Raw genomic sequence first — 21,158 nt, 5'->3', positions numbered from 1 at the left:
GAATGAGAGAGCACATGAGTAGGGGGAGGGTCAGAGGGAGAAGCAGGCTCCCCGCCGAGCAGGGAGCCTGATGCGGGACTCGATCCCGGGACTCCAGGATCATGACCTGAGCCGAAGGCAGTCGCTTAACCAACTGAGCCACCCAGGCGCCCCATTTCCTCACATTCTTAAGTACTCTGCATTTGGTAACAACATGATGGACTCATACGCTCTTATTCACACAGTACATGTTTATTAGAGTTGATTTAAGCATAAGTTTCAGAGACCACTGTGGGCATAATTTATATCTGATTAGTAACTAATAGCTAGACTTTTTAAGTAGTCACCTATCTCATTTTGTTTAAAAAGGTTTTCTCCACCTTGGCACTACTGACATTTTGAACTGGATAATTTTTTGTTCGAGAAGGATCCTATGCATTGTAGGATATTTAGCAGCATCTCTGGCTTCTAACTACTAGATGCCAGGAGCACACCCCAATCCCCACTCAGTTGTGATGTCTCCAGATATTGCTAAATGTTCCCTGGTGGGCAAAATTGCCTCCAGTTGAGGACCACTGGTTTAAAACAAGCAAAATATACATTTTGTCCTGTGAGGAAACTTCTCTATAGTCTTTGTACATGGTAAGATCCTGTATTGTAGTTAATCAACCTCTATGGACAAATAAAGTCTTACTTGAACGGTTAACATTCTTTTGTTTTAATACATTTGAAACTTAAGGATGGAACGAGGCAAAACTTATTAAAAGGGGACTCTCAGGAAGTAAATGAGTCTTTTTGGCTATGTTATCCTGTCTTGAATCATTTAGAAGAAAACCGGCCATGGATAATCTCCCCTTTATAAAAATAAGCTCATTCGACTTGGAAGGAAAATTAACTCCTTCAGGCCATTCTCCGTAAAACCTAGGTTGGAAGAGGTAGCAGTAACTGCATTTTTCTGCATAAAGAATAATAATAACAAAAACCCTCACTGTTCGAAATGTTTCTGTTGAAAATGTTTATTAAATACATTATGATACCATATTTAGGAATATTGTATTTGTAATGTCAGGGTTATCATCCTAAACGCTGATTTTCATTGTTGGTATTTATGGGAAGTTGCCTTTTTAAAAAAAAAGAATTTATTTATTTATTGAGTGAGAGCGAGTGAGTGAGAAAGAGCCCACGAGCAGGGGGAGGGGCAGAGGGAGAGACTCTTAAGCCGACTCCCCGCTAAGCGTGGAGCCCGACACGGGGCTCGATATCACCACGCCGAGATTGCAACCTGAGCCGAAATCAAGAGTTGGACCTGAGCCACCCAGGCGCCCCTGGGAAGTTGCCTTTTCAAACAAATCCCTCATACAAATCATCTTTTGTTGCGATTTGTTTCTTTCCTAAAAAGTTGAAATACAGGGGCGCCTGGGTGGCTCAGATGGTTAAGCGTCTGCCTTCGGCTCAGGTCATGATCCCGGCGTCCTGGAATCGAGCCCCGCATCGGGCTTCCTGCTCAGCGGGGAGCCTGCTTCTCCCTCTCCCTCTGCCTCTCTCCCTGCTCATGCTCTCTCTCTCTCTCTGTATCTCTGTGTCTCAAATGAATTAAAAAAAAAAAAAAAAGTTGAAATACAGGTGGAGAAATCCAGTAAATGGATTCTAAGCCATCCTCCTCCTCCTAGCTCTCACTGGGGCACTGTGTCCTGGCTTATTTACTCAGCTGGGTTGGAACTGACTCAGGAGTAGACTCGGGGATGGCCCCCATTCGGCAAAGACGGGGCAGAGGCTCAAACGTCTGTGGGAACAAGTTCACGTTTGGGCTGCTCTCCTGTATCTTTATGAAATATCGATGTCACCTGATGGCTCATGTATCAGGCAAGTGATTTCCAACACAACTCTTTCTCTGCTCTTTGACAAAGCAAATTATTAAGACATTTAAGATTTTAAAGCACCTTAAGGATTAGTGATTGGCTATAAATCTTATTTAAGACTAGTCTCTTTGATATATGGTTTTGGGGGGGGTGGATAACTTAGAAATGGCAAGAAAAAAGTCTCTCCTGGTAATGACTCATCGTGGTTAATGGTTTACACAGTCATTACACAGCTTTACATGTGTGAGACTTAAAAAGACATGGAAGCCGGTCACTCTGGAACAGTCTGAAACTATTGCTGTGACACTACATTGGATTAGCTGTTTCTATAGTTTCCACCTGAGGCACCGTACTGTGTGTACTCAAGTATTGACTAACACAGTTTCATGATCAAGATCTAACTTCTGAAGACAGTAGCTCACCCTGTGTTTATTAACTGGCTAAATATTTTAAGCCAACTTTCCCCCTGCATTTGGGAGAAAACAAGCCCTAGGAATTCCGCTTAATTCTAGCACGACTGAGGAGGAAAGAGCCAGCATCTGCCTAGGCTTGTTTAAGCACAATGGCAGTGTGAGCATAATTCTGCTGCCCCCAGGGATCCTCATTTCTGTGGCAACGAGGTGACACCCACAAGGGACCCTCCGAGCGTGACGCCTGAGCTCCCCAGCTCAGCCCAGCCATTGAGAAACCCAACAGAGTGCAGTTCGCAAAAAGCCAGCCTGGGCTGCATCTGAAAACCACACCCTTGGTCCCAATTTGCTTACATTTGCTACATTTTAATTTTACAAAGTACTTTCACAAGGTCTTATTTTAGGATAACCTCTTAGGGACATACTCAAACCACCGCCTAGAAAGGAAAAAGAACTTGGGGCGCCTGGGTGGCTCAGATGGTTGGGCGTCTGCCTTCGGCTCAGGTCATGATCCCAGGGTCCTGGGATCGAGTCCCGCATCGGGCTCCCTGCTAGGCGGGGAGCCTGCTTCTCTCCCTCTGCCTCTGCCTCTCTCTCTGACTTTCATGAATAAATAAATAAATAAGATTTAAAAAAAAAAAAAAGAACATTTACCATATGCCTACAGATCCACAGGCTGTGTGCTTGGTATATTAGTTAAACCGCTCGAATAACAGAATGGGAGGATAAAAGACCAAAGTTCAATACTGACAAGGGAGTCTGAATTATAATATTCAGATACGGAACTCAAGGAGGAAGAAGACAAAGCTAATGCTCTGCCAACCTATGACCACCTCTGCAAGAAAGAATGTTTACCTACTCTCATTTCCTGAGAACTCCCCAAAGACACAGACTACAAAACCCTAACACAGACTTATTTTGTAGCAAGAACTTTACCAATATTGTTTCCCAGCTAGATTCCAGCAAAACAAATACTTGAGAAACATTTACAGAATTCTCCATAAAATTAACATTAAATGCTGACCATCTTGCTGGGGCTTAGAAATCTGGTTTCACCTTAAAATGCTCTACAGCATGCTGATCTTCAATTGCGAAGAAGTAATCCTGTTTCATTTACTTCATAATTTTAATGAGGGGGCTTAAGTTCAGTTTTGGCGGGGAGGATTTTCTTATTCAGTGTCCTCAGTCAAGGCTTTCCGATCTTTTCCACATTCTGGCACATCTGTGGAATGAGCTGTGCATTTGTATGTGGCTGCAAGTGACCAGCCCAAGAATAACCTCCCCGAGGGGAGCGATTTCTCAGCACTCTGGATGGAAAGTTCTCTTGTTTCTCTTCTCCCCACTGTATCTCTGCTGCAAACCTGTGTGGAAAGCTGTGGGTCCAGTGGGCAGGTGGCTCCAGCTAGGGTGGCCAGCATCAGTTCCACTATAGCACCGAGAGTCAAAACTGGTTCAAAAAAATGTTTTAGAGGGTGAGTGTGGTCTTCTCCTTCATTTCTCCTGAGCAGTTATGTAATGTGAGCCTTGTTTCGGTAGCAAGTCAGAACTTGAATACTGTGGGTGCGTGCTATGCATATACGTGTTTTTTATTTAAAGTGATGACATGAATCTTTTAAAATACTATTTTTAGATAGTATTATTTTAAATATTTTAAAAATACTATTTAGAGTCTAAGCTCTTCGAGTGCGCCAAAGCTAAACACGCTTGATAATGACCATTTTGGACAGTCCAGGAGGTTTCCTGAAAATGTAACTGAAATAATACTGTGAAAAGTGAACTCCCTTCACTGAGGTGGTTCTGCTGATTAGTTTGAATTCCATCTATAGCATGAAATCTGCAGTGACTCTACCTGATTGCCAGACAAACATAAGAATATTTTTTCTACTCAGCTCTTTGGGATGTTTCCTGGCATGGATAAATGTCCAGAGAATATGTAAATGTATTGATAGTTTTTCAAAATGCTAGCTCCCCATTCACCTAAGTGGCGGGTGAAAACAAGCAGCCTCCTGGAAGATATTTTTATGGCTGTGAATCTGACACTAGCAGGGCAACCTTTTCTACCTCGACTGTGCCAAGTCCGCTCCGGGAAGACCATCAAAATTCCCCGCTGGGTAATGTGAAATGTGGCCATTAGAGCTGGGTGTGTTCCTAAGAGAGAGCAGAGACTCCTAAATGGAAAACCAAAAACAAAACAAAGACACCTAGACTGTTCTGCTTTTGAGAATAAGAATGGTAAGGATAAAACCAGCTTGCATTTTAATAACAAACAAGAGCTCTTCGAGTTTGTTTTTTAGGCTGAACTTTAATGAGTAAAAATAAAAATCCCTTACAGATTAAGTTTACTTTATAGCCAATAGCCTAAAAATGAAATTTTAATTTTTCTCGCTCACGATTTTTTTTTGTCCTTCTCTGTTCTAACTTCTTTCAGATGAGCCTTTATGATAGAAAAAAACATTCAGTATTTCTCCTCATGCTCCTATCTCACCCTAGTAAAAAAGCAGGAGAGAAAAAAATACATAGATTAAAACAGAATCGTATTAAACATTCACTTTTGTATGATGAGGTGAATTTCATTCATTCCGGGATAGTCACAGAGAAAAAGACAGGCAAGCTGGTTTTTAGACTGCCTCGCACGGACGCTCCAAATTGTGCAGGGAGTGTCCCTGTTCTGTCGAAATACAGAAGGTCTGGGAACCTTCCCTAAGTGTGTGTGGGGCCTCAGCTGACTGCACAGTGCCTGCCCTGGGCTCCTTCACCAGGGCAGCCCAAGCACAGAGCCTGGTTGGAGGTAGAGGTCCTGCTCTTATTTCCCAGGTGAGCAAGAAGCAGGGGAGTAGCAAGCACTCTCCTAAGACTGGTCTTTACTGTGTGGTGACAAGTTTCACAATCATGCTGATGATCCGGGATCCTCGAGGACATGTACACAGATCTATGCTTGGGTTTTTTATCTTATCCTGGAGAAGCTGGTCAAGTTCGCAGCGGAGTTCCTTTACTAGTTCAGCCACCTAAAATGAAAGTTGCAATGTGAGCAGTGATTGGGTCAACAGGGGAGGAAAGGTTATTAAAGGAAATGTCCCACTGATGATTATCATTATTCTAGATTTCTGGTAGTAATTTTAACTCCATGCGGGGGGGGGGGGGAGGAGAAACTAAACACATATTTATTCTAAAAGGGCTTCTAAAATTTCTTGATGCAGCTATAAGAACATTTATGCAATGTCAGCTCTGCAATATAATAAATGGGGTCTATTATATATATATATATATTTAAAGATTTTATTTATTTATTTGACAGAGAGAGACATAGCGAGAGAGGGAACACAAACAGGGGGAGTGGGGGAGGGGAGAAGCAGGCTTCCCGAGGAGCAGGGAGCCCGATGCGGGGCTCCATCCCAGGATCATGACCTGAGGGGGGATCATGACCTGAGCCGAAGGCAGACGTTTATCGACTGAGCCACCCAGGCGCCCCAATGGGGTCTATTATAAAAACGCTCCTCTATCACATCTCATTTAAAGAAAAGATTAAATCTGGGAGAATGGCTTCTACGTAGTGTTCTGCATATTAAAGCCTGGTCAACGTTTACAATTTGCTCCAAGAGGAGAAGCAGGAAAACGGAGAATTAAAAATGCTGGATATTAAACCAAAAAAATCTGTAGCTTTGGGATACATTTGATGCTTTCATGGGAAGAAATAGCTCCACATTTTTTTATGGCATTTTCTTATGCTGATGTGTGGTGGGCACTGGAGATGTCCTCCCAACGTGGTTTGCCGCTCCCCCATCATTTGGCAACCATGTGGTTTGCACCCTGACCCAACTCAAACAGGCTCATGCCATGAGCTTTGCCAGAGTGAATGGCTCAGATCATCTGGGCCTTAGAGTTTATGACATTCCTTTGTCCATAGAAATTGATTTAGGAGAGGAAGTTTCTTGTCTCCCCTCCTGGACAGTATGCTGCCACACAGATGTGAGGCCTGGGGCTATGGCAGCCATGCTGCTACCATGAGGTCAGCCAGGCTTTTGTTGTCCTTGAGCTGCTGAATTAAACCAACCCTGCCTGGCCTTCCTGACCTGTTCTGTGCAATACGGCAGCCACCTGTCACACGTGGCTAATCTAATGGCCAGTTCAAACAGATGTGCTGTGAGTGTAAAATACACCCCAGATTTTAAAGATTTAATATAAAAAAAATACATCTCAATAAATTCTTATACTGATTACGTGTTGAAATTAAAACTTTTTAACTATATTAGGTTAAATAAAATTAATTTCACCTATTTTTTACATGTGGCTACTAGAAAAATTGAACTTACCTATATGTCTCACATATTTTTATTGGACTATGCTGCTTTAGACTTTATAGTTAAATGTGCCGATAAATTCTCTTTAATGTTTGAGTTGGTGTTTCTGCTTCCTGCTACCTTTCTGCCAGATGCAAATGTTAAAATGAATTTTTCTTTCCTAAACATATACTCCCCCTTAAATGTTTCTGCAGAGATTCCAATAGTGAATATGTGAGACCTGAGAATAAAAGAATTCAGACCCACTTCCTTTTTTTTTTTTTTCTTAATGGTAGTGGTAGAATCAGGGTGATTTTTGTTTATTTTTGCTCATCTATATTTTCTGATTTTTCTTTGGTGAACATGTGTTATTTGTACAACAATTAGGAAGGTCCAACATCTCACTCATGGCTTCTGCCCCGAACCCTTCACACCAGCCCATCCTGGGCTCCCCTCCCCGTGCACTGCCCAGGCTCTCACTGAGCCTCCAGCCCTGGCCTCGCTCCTAGCCTGGGTTGTGCTCCGTGTCCCCCCCACCCCCCCATAGTTCACTCTTCCTCAGCTCTGTTGTCTGTAGCGCCTGAAGGAATGCCCTCTACTTCACAGCATCAAAGCCCCTCAGGGCCTGCGCCTCACAGACAGGCCCGCTAGCCCTTACCTGATGGGAAGCAGCCGCAAAACGGATCCAACCATCATCCAAGGACACTACAAACTCCCCTCTCTGAAGCTGCACACTCACTTGGCCTCCCCCGAACAAGACCAGTGGGTACACGGACACCATACTGCAGTCTCGGATGAACACCCGACTAGTTTTGATCTTTTCGTGGTACACCAGGTAGGGGCTGTCAAAGTGTCTGACCTGGAACAGAAAACCTCAGATGACGACACTGGCAGCCGGAGGGGAGCTCCCCCCATTCCACGGATTGAAGTATCACCTGTCTATGAACGACTCCCCAAATTCTCTCCAGCCGGTACCTGTCCCCCGAGTCCAGGCTTCCACGTGCAATCGCCTTCTTGACGTCTCACTTTGGATCTCTAATAAGCATCTCGGACTTTCGTTCAAAATGAATTCTTGATTTCCCCCTCTTTACGGTATTCCCCTCCCGCTCAGTACATGATGTTCCCATTCACCTCGCTGCTCACGTCCCCAATTTAGAAGCCATCCTCAACTGCTCTTTCCCCTCACTCCATCGAAATTATCACTAGGGCCTGTCGGTTCTCTTTTCTAAATACATAACGAACTGACATATTCTCCCCGCCGTGACAGCTACCACCTCAGCTCAGAGCATCACCGACTTGCACAGACCACGGTCACGGCTTCCTAAGCGCTCACCTGCCTTCTGTTTTACCCCTTCATGGTCTCTTCCCTGCCAGCAGCCACCGTGATCTTTTAAAAACCCATGCGCAAAAGCCTGCAGCGACTTGGAGGATAAAATCTGAGACCCTTACCATGGCCTCTGAGGCCCCCCACAACCTGGCCCAGCACAGCGGCTCCTCCGGCACCTCACAGCGCACCCTGCCTGTCCCAGCCGCTGGCCTGCGCCCCCAGAGTGCGCCAGTGTGCTCCCGTCTCGTTTCCTCTGCCAGAATGTTCTCTCCTTAGATATCTCCATGGCTCGCCCTTCACTGCATTTAGGATCTGCTCAGTCGTTTTCTCCTCAGACGGTTCTTCCCTGACCACTCTCAGCAAAATGGCCCCTCTCCTGTCACTCTCAACCTCTTACTCGGTTTTCTTTTTCTTGATAGCATTTGTCACTAACCTGAGGTGATCTGTTTACTTATTTCTTGCCTGTCTTCCTCAGCAGAACAGAAGCTCCCTGAGGACAGAGACCTTGTCTGTCCAGCTCATCCATTGCCCTCCATGGCCCACAACTGTGCCTGGCACAGAGGAGTTGCTAGTAGATACTGAATGGATGCATGAATAATTTGGATTCATTGCATGACTGTCATGGTAAAGTCAGAAGAGAAGGAGTAGAGCTAGCTCAGCCCTCTAGCTCCTAAGTACATGTGCAGCTGAGAGACCAGATGACCTCCGGGCCTCAGATTCTTCTGGGCTTAAGGAGACCCTTTTCATGCTCTGCTGACACATTACTCAGTAGTTGCAGGGGGTTGACCAGCCCTAACACTTCAAATTCTCTTCCTCCGTCCTCCTGTCCTCTTTTGCTCCATCTCCTAAGTTTTATTGAGCATCTGCTTTCTGCTAGGCGCCACGCTAGACACTGAGAATACAAAAATGTCTACCATACAATTCCTGTCTTTAGGAATTTCACAATTCCACAAAGGAGATGTACCACAAACTATAAAACAATGTGATAAGCGCAACAGTGGATAAAATGCATGCCACACGATGGTGGAACCAGAAATAAAGAGCAACTTTGAGGGAGAGCTTCTTCATGGAAGCTCGAAGGCTAGGAGCCTGCTGAGAATGAGAACGTCATTCCAGGTTCTGAGGAAGTGTGTCCAATGTCATGGCACACAGAAGGACCGGGGGTGGGGGGGGAACGGTGCGGGACATGGTATAGGAAGGGCCAGGCACACAGGATCCCAGGAGCGTTTGCAGGAGACTCCATGTAGGAAGAGTTCTAAGCCAGGGAATGACGTGACTGAATGTGTGTTTTGCTAAGTTACTTCTGGCAGCAGGACTGTAAAAGGCTGGAGAGGAAGGACCGGAAGTCAGATCGTGACAGCACTTTCGGGATTTGAACTGAGGAAGGGACGGTGGGGAGAAGGGGAGGAGGCCCATCTGAGAGTGTCGTTAGGGGCAACTGCTGGGACCTGGGGTCCAAATGGACCGGAGTAAGGAGAAGAGTGGCAGGGTCTCTGTGAGTGCAGGGTTCTGGTTGGGAGGGGGCCGTTCACCAAGACACGGAAGACGGGAAGAGAAGAGGGAAGTGGGAGATAGAGTCTGAGGTGAGTGGCAGGCATCCAGCTGATGATCTCCAGCAGGAGAGCTCCGAAGAAGCCCAGGCCCAGAGAGAGATCTGGGGCTCTGTGGCCGCTTGTAGGTGGCCGTTAGAACCACAGTGCCATGCTCTGGTGCTTCGGGAAGATTAAGTGCCCTGTAGGGAGAAAATGAGGACTAAGGACAGAACCACTATTTCAGAGCAAAGGAACCAGTCAAAGAGGTGTCGGGGGATGATCAGAGAGAATGAGAAGAAGGTGGCATTTCAGGAGCAAAACCACATCAAAGATAGTTTCAGGAGGACGGGAGGTTAGTGCTGTCAAATACTACACAAGAGTCAAGTCTGAGGAGGACCAGAGCGTGTTCTCTGGGTTTGACAAGGAGGCGACGCATAACCTGTGGGGAGGTGAGCGGGGCGGCGGGAGCAGAGCCTGGCAGCTGCGGGAGGAAGGAGCACCGAGGCAGTGCCATTGGTAAGTTCAGGTCATTTAAGGCACACATTTAGGGATGCAGTTACAGCCTGACTTCTTCAATCACCACTGCAGAGAAACAATTTTACATCTGAAAGCAGGTTTGAGCATTTTTTTGGTATCCAGTAGAATTTTCTTAAAATGGAAATAGTCTTTCCCCAAACAGTCCAATTTCTAGTCTGTTCATGCTTATTCAACCTTCCCCAAGTCAGTGGTGCTGCTGGGGACAGAGAACGATAGAAGGAGATTTGAAGGGACTGTGCTGCCCCCTGCAGGACCTGCCATATGTAAATATAGGTGTACCCCACCATTCCAACCTGATAGTTCACTGAGGAAGGGTGAATGTGCACATATCCATCATTCTTGGTGACAAACTTCAACTCATCTGATTTGGGTTGCATTCTGACAGCTCCGGTACTGGTCTTCTGAAATTTCCCTTCTGGGCTTTTCACCTAAACAACAGGTATTTTTTTTGGGGGGGAGGGAATATATATATATATGAATATATTATATATTTTTTCATGACAGGAAGCATCCCTTGGCACAAAACCAGTCTTGTCTGAATGCTTTTGCTGTTTCTTCCCTGTTTCCTTTTGAAAGCAGTATAAGCATACTTCCCCCCCTTTTCTTTTTTTGAACCACCAAGAAGTGTGGATGAGGTGTAGCAGCTCTGGGAGACTATACCACACACCAGCCACATGGGGGTGGACGGACGTTGCTACTAGAGGTCTGCACCGAATCTCAGCTGCAGAGATCCAGCTGGGAACAGTGGAGCAGGAATCTGCTTCAATCCTAATCCAACTTTTCCCAATGTATTTCTTTCCAAAAGAGGGAAAGAATTATATGAATAAACACATTGTTTCATTTGAAAAGAAAAAGTTTATGTGCACATATACATACATATGAATTATCCACATATATGTTTTGCAAAAATAATACACTGTTACTATAGAAAGTAACATATTAGGAAAAAAGAAGAAAATAAAGATACCCTGTAATCACATGTTTAAGAGATAACTAGCACTATATTTGATGAATATTTTAGTTTTCGGTGCTAGATTTGTTTATATACACAAGGAAAACTATAAACATATAATATAAATAAAAATGTACACGTATTGAAACTAATGTAGGATCATTTTCTACAATCTACTTTTTAAACTTAATACATTGAGAACATCTTTCCATGTTATTAAATATTTTCTTAAAACGTAATTCTAAATGGCTATACCTAGTTATGAGGATCTATAATAATTTAACTAATAAATTCCCTATTATTGGTACCTTAGATTGTTTGCAATTATAAACAGAGCTAGAATGAACATTCTCCTAGCTGTATTTTTATGCATACATGCAATTATTTCCTAATCAATAAGTCCTCAGAAATGAAATCTAGAAAGGGTGTATCAATTTATACTCCCACTAAGAGTGAGGGGGTTCACTGTGGCGGCTTCTGACAGCACCAGTATTACAATTTTTAAAAACTTGTGTCACATTGTTGTAATCGCCCAAAGCCCATAGTTTACCTTAGGGTTCACTCTTGGTGGTGTGTATTCTATGGGTTTGTGCAAATGTATAATGACATGCACGTATTACGATGGTATCATGCAGAGTCTTTTCATTGCTCTAAAAATTGTCTATGCTCTGCCTATTTGTTCCTCCCAATCCTTGGGGTTTTTTTGTTTTTTTTTTTTCCTGTCTCCATACTTTTGCTTCAAATGATTTTTTAAAATAAATTTCAAATGGTTTGAAAAGCATGCAAGTACTGAGCAGAAAATGTGCCAGAAATTCATCCGCAGATGTCAACCGAGCATTTAACAAAATGTTAAATGAGAAACAATTTAGCACTCTGACAAATTCATAGTCTTTCTAAGTTTGACAAGGACTGGATAATTAAAACTTAGGTAAAAGTCCAACAGCACATATAGGAGGGCTTTCCAGAAGGCTGGCCACAGCTGGTCCCATGGCAGAGCCCTGGCTTGTTTGATTTTGTTCTTACCTAACTGTAGTCCAGAGCAGAGGCCATAACGGAAACTGTAGTAGAATCAAGCGTCTATCTAATATAGAAGGCTGGTTATGCACACGTTAGCTGGCAGGGGGACATCTATGTCCATTTAAATTTCTAGAATGTCATGTCAGAAGGATTAAAAAGGCACCTCATTTTATACAATAAATGTGTTCTTGAACAATGTTATCTGAAGAGATTTGGGGAACTGAAGGACTGGAAATGTATACAAAGTTTAAAAGGCTCTGTGTGTCTTTGTATGTATCTCTTTAAGATGATTAATGTGTATGTCTTAACTTACGTCCCTTGGCTACAGATCAAACAAGAAGTGGGAGGAACTAGGAAAAACGTTTTGTTACCTGCACTACATTTGGATAAAGAGCAGCACACAGCATTGCTGATATCAGCTTGGGGTTCTCAGCATTTGAGTTTGCCTATGAGAGAAAGACAGCATTGATCTTATAAGTAATGTGGCTACTTCTGTTTGTATCCTGGAATTTACCATTATATTTCATTGGATTTCTATCTTAAAACAAAACTAAATTAAAATACCTAATTTCTATCTTTTTGCTAGAAAAATTCTTTCTTTCTAAGTAAAAAATAAGTCTACCAGACCATATTCACATAGGACCCACTCCAAGAAGCCCACAGTAACTCTGGGTCTCTGCAAAGCAGTTACAAAGCCAGTGTTCCTAAGGATCAGTGGACAGAGATTCTTGCTCATGAGATGCTCATGATCTGCAGAAAGTACTAACTGCACTGAGAACAGGGAAGCATCATGTTCATCTTGAAGAAGCGTTCTTCCTTGGTCATATAAAAAAAACTATTCTTGGTTGGAAAAAGGCTGGTGTGATTTAAGAAGACATTACTGAAACATCTATTTCACCTCTCATAAGCTTATCAAGAACCGGTTTGGGGACGCCTGGGTGGAGCAGTTGGTTAAGCATCCAACTCTTGGTTTCAGCTCAGGTCGTGATCTCAGGGTGGTGAGATCAAGCCCTGAGTTGCTCTCTCCCTCTGCCCCTCCTGCTTGTGCTCTCTCTCTCTCAAATAAATAAATGAATCTTAAAAAAAAAAAAAAAAAAAAAGAACTGGTGTGAAATTAAAAAAAAAAACAATAGTAGCAACAATTAACAGAAAAACCCTTCTGTTTTTAGGAGTGTTTCCTGACACTTATTTGTGGAAAGAAAATCAAGAATTTCACTAAGCCCACTGCTCAGTGGGCTTAAGTAAAAAATTAAGTGAGTTAATATACTATCCATGTGCTAATTAAAGAGAAATAAAAGAACTAACTACACATTCTTTACCTCTTCTCCTGTGGCGTCCAAGATACCATCTCCTCCTTGGGCCCTTTTCTCAATTTCCCTTGCTCTGAGTCCCTCCTTTACAAAGCCTATATCTGATAACAGTTCAGTGAATTGTCGTTTGAGGCTGGCCATTTCCTGAAAGAAATGGAAAAAATTCTTTAAGGCTAGGCAGCAGCAAGTCAAAGGTAAGTGCAGAGTCTTTACTTCAGTGGATAGTAGTGAGGCTCCTATGGGTCATCAGACAGGTATGAAGATTGTCTTGTCTGGTCATTTCCAGAAGGGCACTTTTTACTTTGACAAACCAGCAGACAGAGTGAAAGAGTTACACAGAAATTCAACCAATTTCAGAAAACCTAAGGATCATTTATTTAACTCTAAATCACAGTTCTTAAAAACACATTCATTGGAATTGGGGTAGGTCTGACTTTACCGGCAATTCTTAGGACAGCAAAAAATACAGTTTACTTTGGACCCCCATTCAAGGTGCTGTGACATTGTCTAGTTTTCCCTACTTACATTTCTGCTCTGGTCCCCTTAGTTCCTCACTGGAGCCCAGAGTGGTTAGTGTTCTCTCTCAATGGATGCAGAACACCCAGCTCAGAACTTACTTTCTATTACCTTGTGATCTCTCTGGCTCACATCTTTTCCTAGGAATAAGGACATTATTAAGTGGTTTAGATTTAGACACCCCTTTGTGTAGCTGAGCACAAGTGTGAGAAAGAAAAGAACAGACCTCCTTCTCTTCCGGCCACTGTTCAAATAGAGGCTGTGTATCAGATGATAGGGAAGGAGGTAAGGACAGTCAAAGAACTGAGAGCCAAGCAATACTACCCTGTCTCTTGATGACAGCTTAAGTATTTTCTTGAAATGTCTCAAGTACACATGGATAACCTGGCAAAATATAGCTAGGACTTCTCTATCATGACATGGTTTTAACTGCTATCTTAATAAATCTTAATATCTTTAGTGAGAAGAGGAAACTGTGATGGACCTTCCAGATCATGGCAAAATGTACATACATCCTGAACATTCATAAGAAATGTAATCTGAAAGAAATATCACTTTACACTTAAATATTAATGACTTGAGGACATATCTACAACTGCACCTTCCATATAACATACCCTTCAGACCAGTGGTTCTCAACCCTGGCTGCATACTAGAATCCCTTGGTGCACCCAACAACAATAAACAGATGCTCAGGCCCCATCCACAGAGATCCAGATGTAACTGGCCTGGGGTGGAATCTGGGCATTTTTATTCATTTATTTTGTTAAGCCTCCTCAGGTGAATCTAATGTGCAGCCAAGACTGAAAATTACTGCTTTTGGTGTCCTTAGAACAAAGCTTGAGCCCGTGTCCTCTCACGATGCCTCACTGTAGTACACCTCACAGCAGAGGAGAATGAAGGCCAATAGTGGGATGCTTCTGAAGTCTCTTACTTCGTTTTATTTTTTATTTATTTATTTTTTAAAGATTTTATTTATTTATTTGACAGAGAGAGACACAGCGAGAGAGGGAACACAAGCAGGGGGAGTGTGGGAGGGAGAAGCAGGCCCTTCACGGAGCAGGGAGCCCGATGCGGGGCTCCATCCCAGGACCCCGGGATCATGACCTGAGCCGAAGGCAGACGCTTAACCGACCGAGCCACCCAGGCGCCCCTCATTTTAAACAACCAATTCATTCACTTCTGCGTTTCTTCAGTGAGTCTTTACTGAGCGTCAGCTGGTGCTAAGCACCGTTCCTGGCACTGGGGATACACTGTCGAACAACACGGTAAGGTCTCGGCTCTGAGGGAGCTTGTGGGATAGAGAGATAAATAAATGTCAGGTAGGGGTAAGCACTAAGGACATTAATTTTGTGTTCTATTCTAGGACATCTTTTAATAGGAAAGCAAAGTCCTTCCCTTTCCCCAGCCTGAAAATCTCTGAGTAAAACAGATGCTTTACAAAGCTGTGTACCGCCATTACTCTGGCTTCTCCTACCGCTGTGGAAAGGTGCCAACAACACTGTCCCAACAGAGGACAGAGCCCTCTCCACTATGGCCCAGAAGAAGAGAAAGCTTCTCTTTCTTGTACACTCATTATTGACATCTCAGCCTCTGATGGACATAAGGAAAATGAACAAAACCTGGTTCAGGACTCATTCTTTCCTTTTGCGGAGAAGGTAAGGAGCTTGGCGATGGTCACAGACTGCTCTGAGAATATGATGAAAGCTACGGTCCCTCTCTCCACAATAAAGCACATATGTATAAGCATCTGATTTTGCATATAATTTCAGGGGTTTATAGATCCAGGTTAAGAACGCCTGGTAGAATTCCTGAAAAAACTGACTTCCAGTAAGCAGTAATCTTCACAGTGTCGTATTCTCCTATCCTCCACATAAGTAAACACAGATTCATTGAAAAGAGGAAAAGTGGGTCAGTTGAAAGGTTCAATGCAGAAGGCCTCATGTCAGAGGATGTAAAACAGGAGTGTGTTTTACATGGCGGATAAAGCCAAGCATATTTCAGAAATGATACTTTTAATGTGAGGCAGGACAAGGGAGACAAAGTTGCAACACCCTCTCGTGTATGGCTACAATAGAAAAATGAATGAAAACAAACTGCCACAGAAACAACTCACCTGAAGAACTCTTCCAGACAAGAAGTTCTGTCTGCAGTAATTGTAACTTGCACGCATTCCTTCTTTCGTACTTAGCTGCCATCCCTAAATTTTGGAGAAAATAAAAGTGAACTTACTCTTTAGTGCCAATTCTGTTAATATACCTCAGCTATTGGGGCGCCTGGGTGGCTCAGTCGTTAAGCGTCTGCCTTCGGCTCAGGTCATGATCCCAGGGTCCTGGGATCGAGCCCCGCATCAGGCTCCCTGCTCTGTGGGAGGCCTGCTTCTCCCTCTCCCCCTGCTTGTGTTCCCTCTCTCGCTGTGTCTCTCTCTGTCAAATGAATAAATAAAAATCTTTAAAAATATATATATATACATACCTCAGCTATTAAGTTATATACTTACCTTATATGCTCGTAGAAGAGCCAGATAGTCGCTGTTTGCAAATGCAAATTCTAGCTTTTTCTGGTTAGCTTCCTCTTTTTTATCCCAGGGAGATACCTAAATGAGGAAAACCAGGTTTGAAGGGCACATTTTACCTGAGGTTTCTTTCTTTTTTTTCCTTCAAGATTTTATTTTTAAATAATCTCTATACCCAATGTGGGGTTCGAACTTACAACCCTGAGATCAAGAGTTGCATGCTCCACGGACTGAGCCAGCCAGGGGCCCCATGATTTTTGACAAGAATGCCAAGACCATTCAATGGTGAAAGAACAGTCTTTTCAACAAATAGTACTGGGACAACTGAATAGTCATATGCAAAAGAATGAAGTTGGACTCTTACCTCATGCCATTTACAAAAATTAACTCAAAATAGACCAAAGACCTTAATGTAAGAGCAAAAACTATAAAACTCTTATGGGGCGCCTGGGTGGCTCAGGTGGTTGGGTGTCCGACTCTTGATTTCGGCTCAGGTCATGATCTCAGGGTTGTGAGATCGAGCCCCACGTCAGGCTCCATGCTGAGCGTGGAGTCTGCTTAAGATACTCCCTCTCCCTCTGCCCCTTACTCCACCCCCACTAAAAAATAAATAAAAATAAAACTATAAAACTTAGAAAAAACAGAGATAAATGGAATAAAGCTTCATTAACTTTGGATCTGGCAATGGATTTTTTTTGAGTGTAGTTGACACACAATGTTACATTAGTTTCAGGTATACAACATAGCGATTTGACAAGTCAGTAATTGATACATTATGCTATGCTCACAAGGGTAGCTACCATCTGTCATCATACAACACTATTACAATATTGCTGACTATATTCTTTATGCTGTGCCTTTTATTCCCATGAGTTATTCATTCTATAACTGGAAGCCTGTATCTTCCACTCCCCTTCAGCCATTTTGGCAATGGGGTCTATTTTTTTTGTTTTTAAGATTCTTAACTATGACAATGGAAGCTCAAGGAACAAAAAAGTGGATAAACTGGACTTAATCAAAATTAATACCTTTAGTGTTTCAAAGGACATATCAAGAAAGTGAAAAAGGTAACCCAGAGAATGGGAGAAAATATTTGCAGATCATATTTCTCATAAGGGACCTGTATCCAGAATATATAAACAACTCTTACAAATCAATATTAAAAGATGAATAACCCAATTAAGAAATGGGCAAAGGATCTGAATAGACATTTCTTGAAAGAAGATATACAAATGGGAAATAAGCAAATGAAAAGATGTTTACTATCATTAGCCATCAGGGAAACACAAGTCGAAACTACAAATTCACACCCCCTAGGATGATTATAATAAAAAAGTCAGATAATAACAAGTGTTGGTGAAGATGGGGAGAAATTGCAACCCTGATAAAAGGTTGGCAGAATGTAATGTGCAGCTACTCTGGAAAAAGAACTGGAAGTTCCTCAGAAAGTTAAATATAGAGTTACTATTTGATCCAGTAATTTTACTCCTAGGTATATACCCAAGACAAATGAAAACATATGTCTACATAAAAACTTGTACATGAATGTTTACCAGCAAAGGTGGAAACAATCCCAAATGTCCATCCAGTGCTGAACGGATAAACAACATGTGGTACGTCCATATAAAGGATATTATTTGGCAAAGGAACAGAGTACTGATCTGTTACTATGTTATAGTGCATATGTTACCTATGTTACTACGCTGTAACATAGATGCACCTTAAAAGCATTATGCTAAGTGAAGAAGCCAGTCACAAAAGACCATATATTTTATTATTTCATTAATGTGAAATGTCTGGAAGAGGTAAATCTATGAAGACAGAAAGCAAACTGGTGGTTGCCTAGGGCTGTGGTGGATGAGGAATTAGAGGGGGGAAGGGGAGTGACTGCTAAGGGGTTTCTTAATGAGGTCACAGAAATGTTCTAAAACTGACCATGATGAGGACCACACAAAATTACTGAATGTACAATTTAAATGGGCGAATTATATTTCAATAAAGCTGTTAAAAAAAAAAGTGGTCCAATGTATTTACTGCCTGTTAAAATCATGCTGGGGCACTTTTGCTTGCTTGCATTTTCTGATTTTTCTTTAATGAGCATGGTGGAGCAGATACAATAAAAAGCACATTTAGGTTATTTCAATAAGTTGGATCTTCAGTTCTTAATCTTTATTTGAGGCATGGATTTCTTTGAGGATCAGACAAAAGTTACAGACATTGCGACCTAAGACTTCCCATCTATCATCCTCATAAGAAAATGTGTGGGCAGGCTCACATAACCCTGAATCCCCCCATGGTCCCCTTAGAGACCTCTGGACTCCAGTTTAGATGAATGTTGTTTACTTACAAAAGGAGACTTAAAAGCCAAACTGGCAGCAATGGTGAGGGCAGGATCCAGACAGCGGAAGATAGACCCAAACAGCATCAGTTTGCCGATTCTCACATCCACGGGCAGAGAGGCCAAGTGATACCCTAGGGGGGTCAGCTTTTCATCTGGAGTTAACGCTCCTAAGTCTCGTAATCGTATTTTTGAGGCACGGAGAGAGTCAGTGTGTGGCGGCTCAATGAGCCGAGAGAACACAGACTGGAGATTGTGAGTGCTAAACATCTCTAAAATTTTAATTCTACAAAAAGAAAACAAAATAGTAATTTGTCCATTTTATTTCTGGAGAGATGACACAGAGGAGTAAGCTTCTTTCTTGAATGAAAATAGTTGGTAATTTCCCAGACATACGCTTTCATAAGCCAGACAATGCTAAATACATTTTCTTTTTCTTTTGGGGGGGGAGGGGCAGCAGAAGAGGGAGAGAGAGAATCTTAAGCAGACTCTGAGCTGAGCATAGAGCCCGAAGTGGGGCTCGATCTTCCCACCCCGAGATCACGACCTGAGCCGAAATCAAGAGTTGGACACCCAACTGACTAAGCCACCCAGGTGCCCCTGAACTGTTTTTAAATCATATGTACCATGTAATTACATTTTCCCCTCTCTCATCCTCCCTCATGGGTCATTCAACTTCCAAAACTTTCTCAGATCTCTCCGCTCCTCTTCATTTGCACTGTTACTACCTTAGTTCAAAGCAACTGCTTGCCCAACTTCTTAAGACCTGACTGTGGACACTTAAAAGCAGGGCCTGAGTCTTGTATCCTATCTCTAGTGCTTAGCTCAACCCCTGGCAAATGGAAGGCTTTCAAAATATACCTGCTGGATAAAAGGAGAGCTATAACTTCTTTGTACTAGTAACTTTTTGCTTTGGGTTATTATTTTATGGGCATACTCCCTCAAAGCAGTGACTGGGTCAGAGGGCATGGGTTCTTACTAATGCCAACCACATTTTCAGAAAGGTTGAACCAAAGGTTGCCCAGCTTCAATAACATTGAGTTCAATCATTCATTCATTAAATCCTATTTTATGAAATTTGTTTTTTGTTCATCAGGTAAGTAAGGGTGTTTCTCAAGTTGTTTTTGTTCACTTTGCTCTGATAATGAGGCTGTAGATCTTTTTGCCTTTTATGATTTAATATTGGTGTTGCCCCTAGCAGAAATTTCTTGATAAGTTAGATTACTTTCCTGAGTTACAAATGTATTCTTAAGCTCTATTTTAGGGCCATTCTTTGCAATGTAAGAGATCTTCATGTGCAGAAAGTTAACACGAATGGTAAAGGCAACACTGAAGAGCTCTTCCTTTGCAAATGAGTGAATTCATCCATGTCCACTCTCAGCAAAATGTCTCCTACTAAGAAGAAGAACCCACGGGACTTCGGGTGAGAAACATGTAGACCTTCTGGAAGCCAGAACACAAAGATCAAGGTGTACCGCAGACACAGCTGTTCCAACGGCACTCTTTGGATCTCTGGCAGCTGCTGCTTTAACAGCTGGTGATTGAAGTGATGGCTGGTGAATAAGTGGAAGCAGACCCCAGAGGCAACCCGGCCCGCTCGACCCTTTCTCTGCAGAGCATTGGCTTGAGAGACAAAAGTATCCTCTAGGCTCTCCATCCCTTTGCTGGCGTCGTATCTACAGAGAAAAAGAAAATGGAAAAAGGAATTATTCTATAAAAACATGGCTAAGACCCTGCTTAGCATGGACAGAACAGATGCACTACCTTACTTCCACCAAAGGACAAGTGTCCTGTGTGTTCTCGGGTAGTTCAGTCTGCGGTGGGAGCACACAGCGCGAATTTCAGTGGCATCAAATGTTGGTGAACTACATACAGTTCCTTTATGCGACCTTTTCTTTTTTTCTTTTTCTTTTTTTTGTATTTATTTGACAAATAAAAACTGTATATACTTAAGGTGTACAATGTGATGTTTTGATAAATGCGTACACTGTGAAATGGTTACCGCAATCAAACTAATGAACACATCCATCACCACCTAGATCACCTCTTTTTCACTCAAGCACATGTAAAGCGTATGGAAAAAAGAGAGGAAAAATAATTACTTCCAAGGTAAAACCTGAAAACTTTCCACCACCATTTGACTTTGAGACTAGGGCCCCGGTACAGAATCACTCATATATACCCACGTAGTTTTCCTAAAACATTTTTCAAACGGCAATCCGTGTCGCTCAAGAGCATCGTCATTGACATGTCACTCTCACTGAGGCATCTTTAACCCTCCTCTACTGGGCCAAAGGAGAATACCTCTTCTCTTTCATTTTCCCAGAATCAATGACATAGACGACATCGTCGATGGTTATGGATGTCTCAGCAATGTTGGTGGAAATTATAATCTTTGTTACACCCACAGGGGGTTTTACAAACACCGCCTGCTGCTCTTCACTGGATAAAGATGAATGAAGTGGGTGAACCACACATCTGAAAGGAAAGAGAAGCACATTTAGTGTCCTAGCACTAAAGGCTGAAATTGGATTCATGGTGGGTGAATTTCTATTACAACTAGCAACAGGACTCCAAGTATCAGCAGCT

The 21,158-nt window shown here is 42.6% G+C and overlaps 1 protein-coding gene across 5 annotated transcripts in view; it reads right to left on the bottom strand.

Annotated features, from left to right (window-relative positions):
* Window positions 1-212: 212 nt before the first annotated feature.
* The window catches only part of DHX57 (DExH-box helicase 57), a 59,908-nt gene continuing 38,962 nt past the window's right edge, over window positions 213-21,158 (bottom strand). For all 5 annotated transcript variants that reach the window (XM_081796892.1, XM_081796894.1, XM_081796893.1 and 2 more), the window contains 10 exons: window positions 20,874-21,047; window positions 20,045-20,245; window positions 18,579-18,855; window positions 16,217-16,312; window positions 15,833-15,916; window positions 13,210-13,344; window positions 12,262-12,336; window positions 10,215-10,349; window positions 7,184-7,384; window positions 213-5,253 (listed from right to left, as the gene is read on the bottom strand). In XM_081796892.1, the coding sequence (XP_081653018.1) occupies window positions 5,110-5,253; window positions 7,184-7,384; window positions 10,215-10,349; window positions 12,262-12,336; window positions 13,210-13,344; window positions 15,833-15,916; window positions 16,217-16,312; window positions 18,579-18,855; window positions 20,045-20,245; window positions 20,874-21,047 (1,522 nt within the window). In that variant the 3' untranslated portion in view covers window positions 213-5,109. The remainder of the gene's footprint in view (window positions 5,254-7,183; window positions 7,385-10,214; window positions 10,350-12,261; window positions 12,337-13,209; window positions 13,345-15,832; window positions 15,917-16,216; window positions 16,313-18,578; window positions 18,856-20,044; window positions 20,246-20,873; window positions 21,048-21,158) is intronic.

The sequence above is a fragment of the Leptonychotes weddellii genome, chromosome 10 (genome assembly GCF_054177405.1).
Source record: "Leptonychotes weddellii isolate Sample4059 chromosome 10, ASM5417740v2, whole genome shotgun sequence".
NCBI classification, from domain to species: Eukaryota; Metazoa; Chordata; class Mammalia; order Carnivora; family Phocidae; genus Leptonychotes; species Leptonychotes weddellii.
This window is presented reverse-complemented; position numbering and strand designations above follow the sequence as displayed.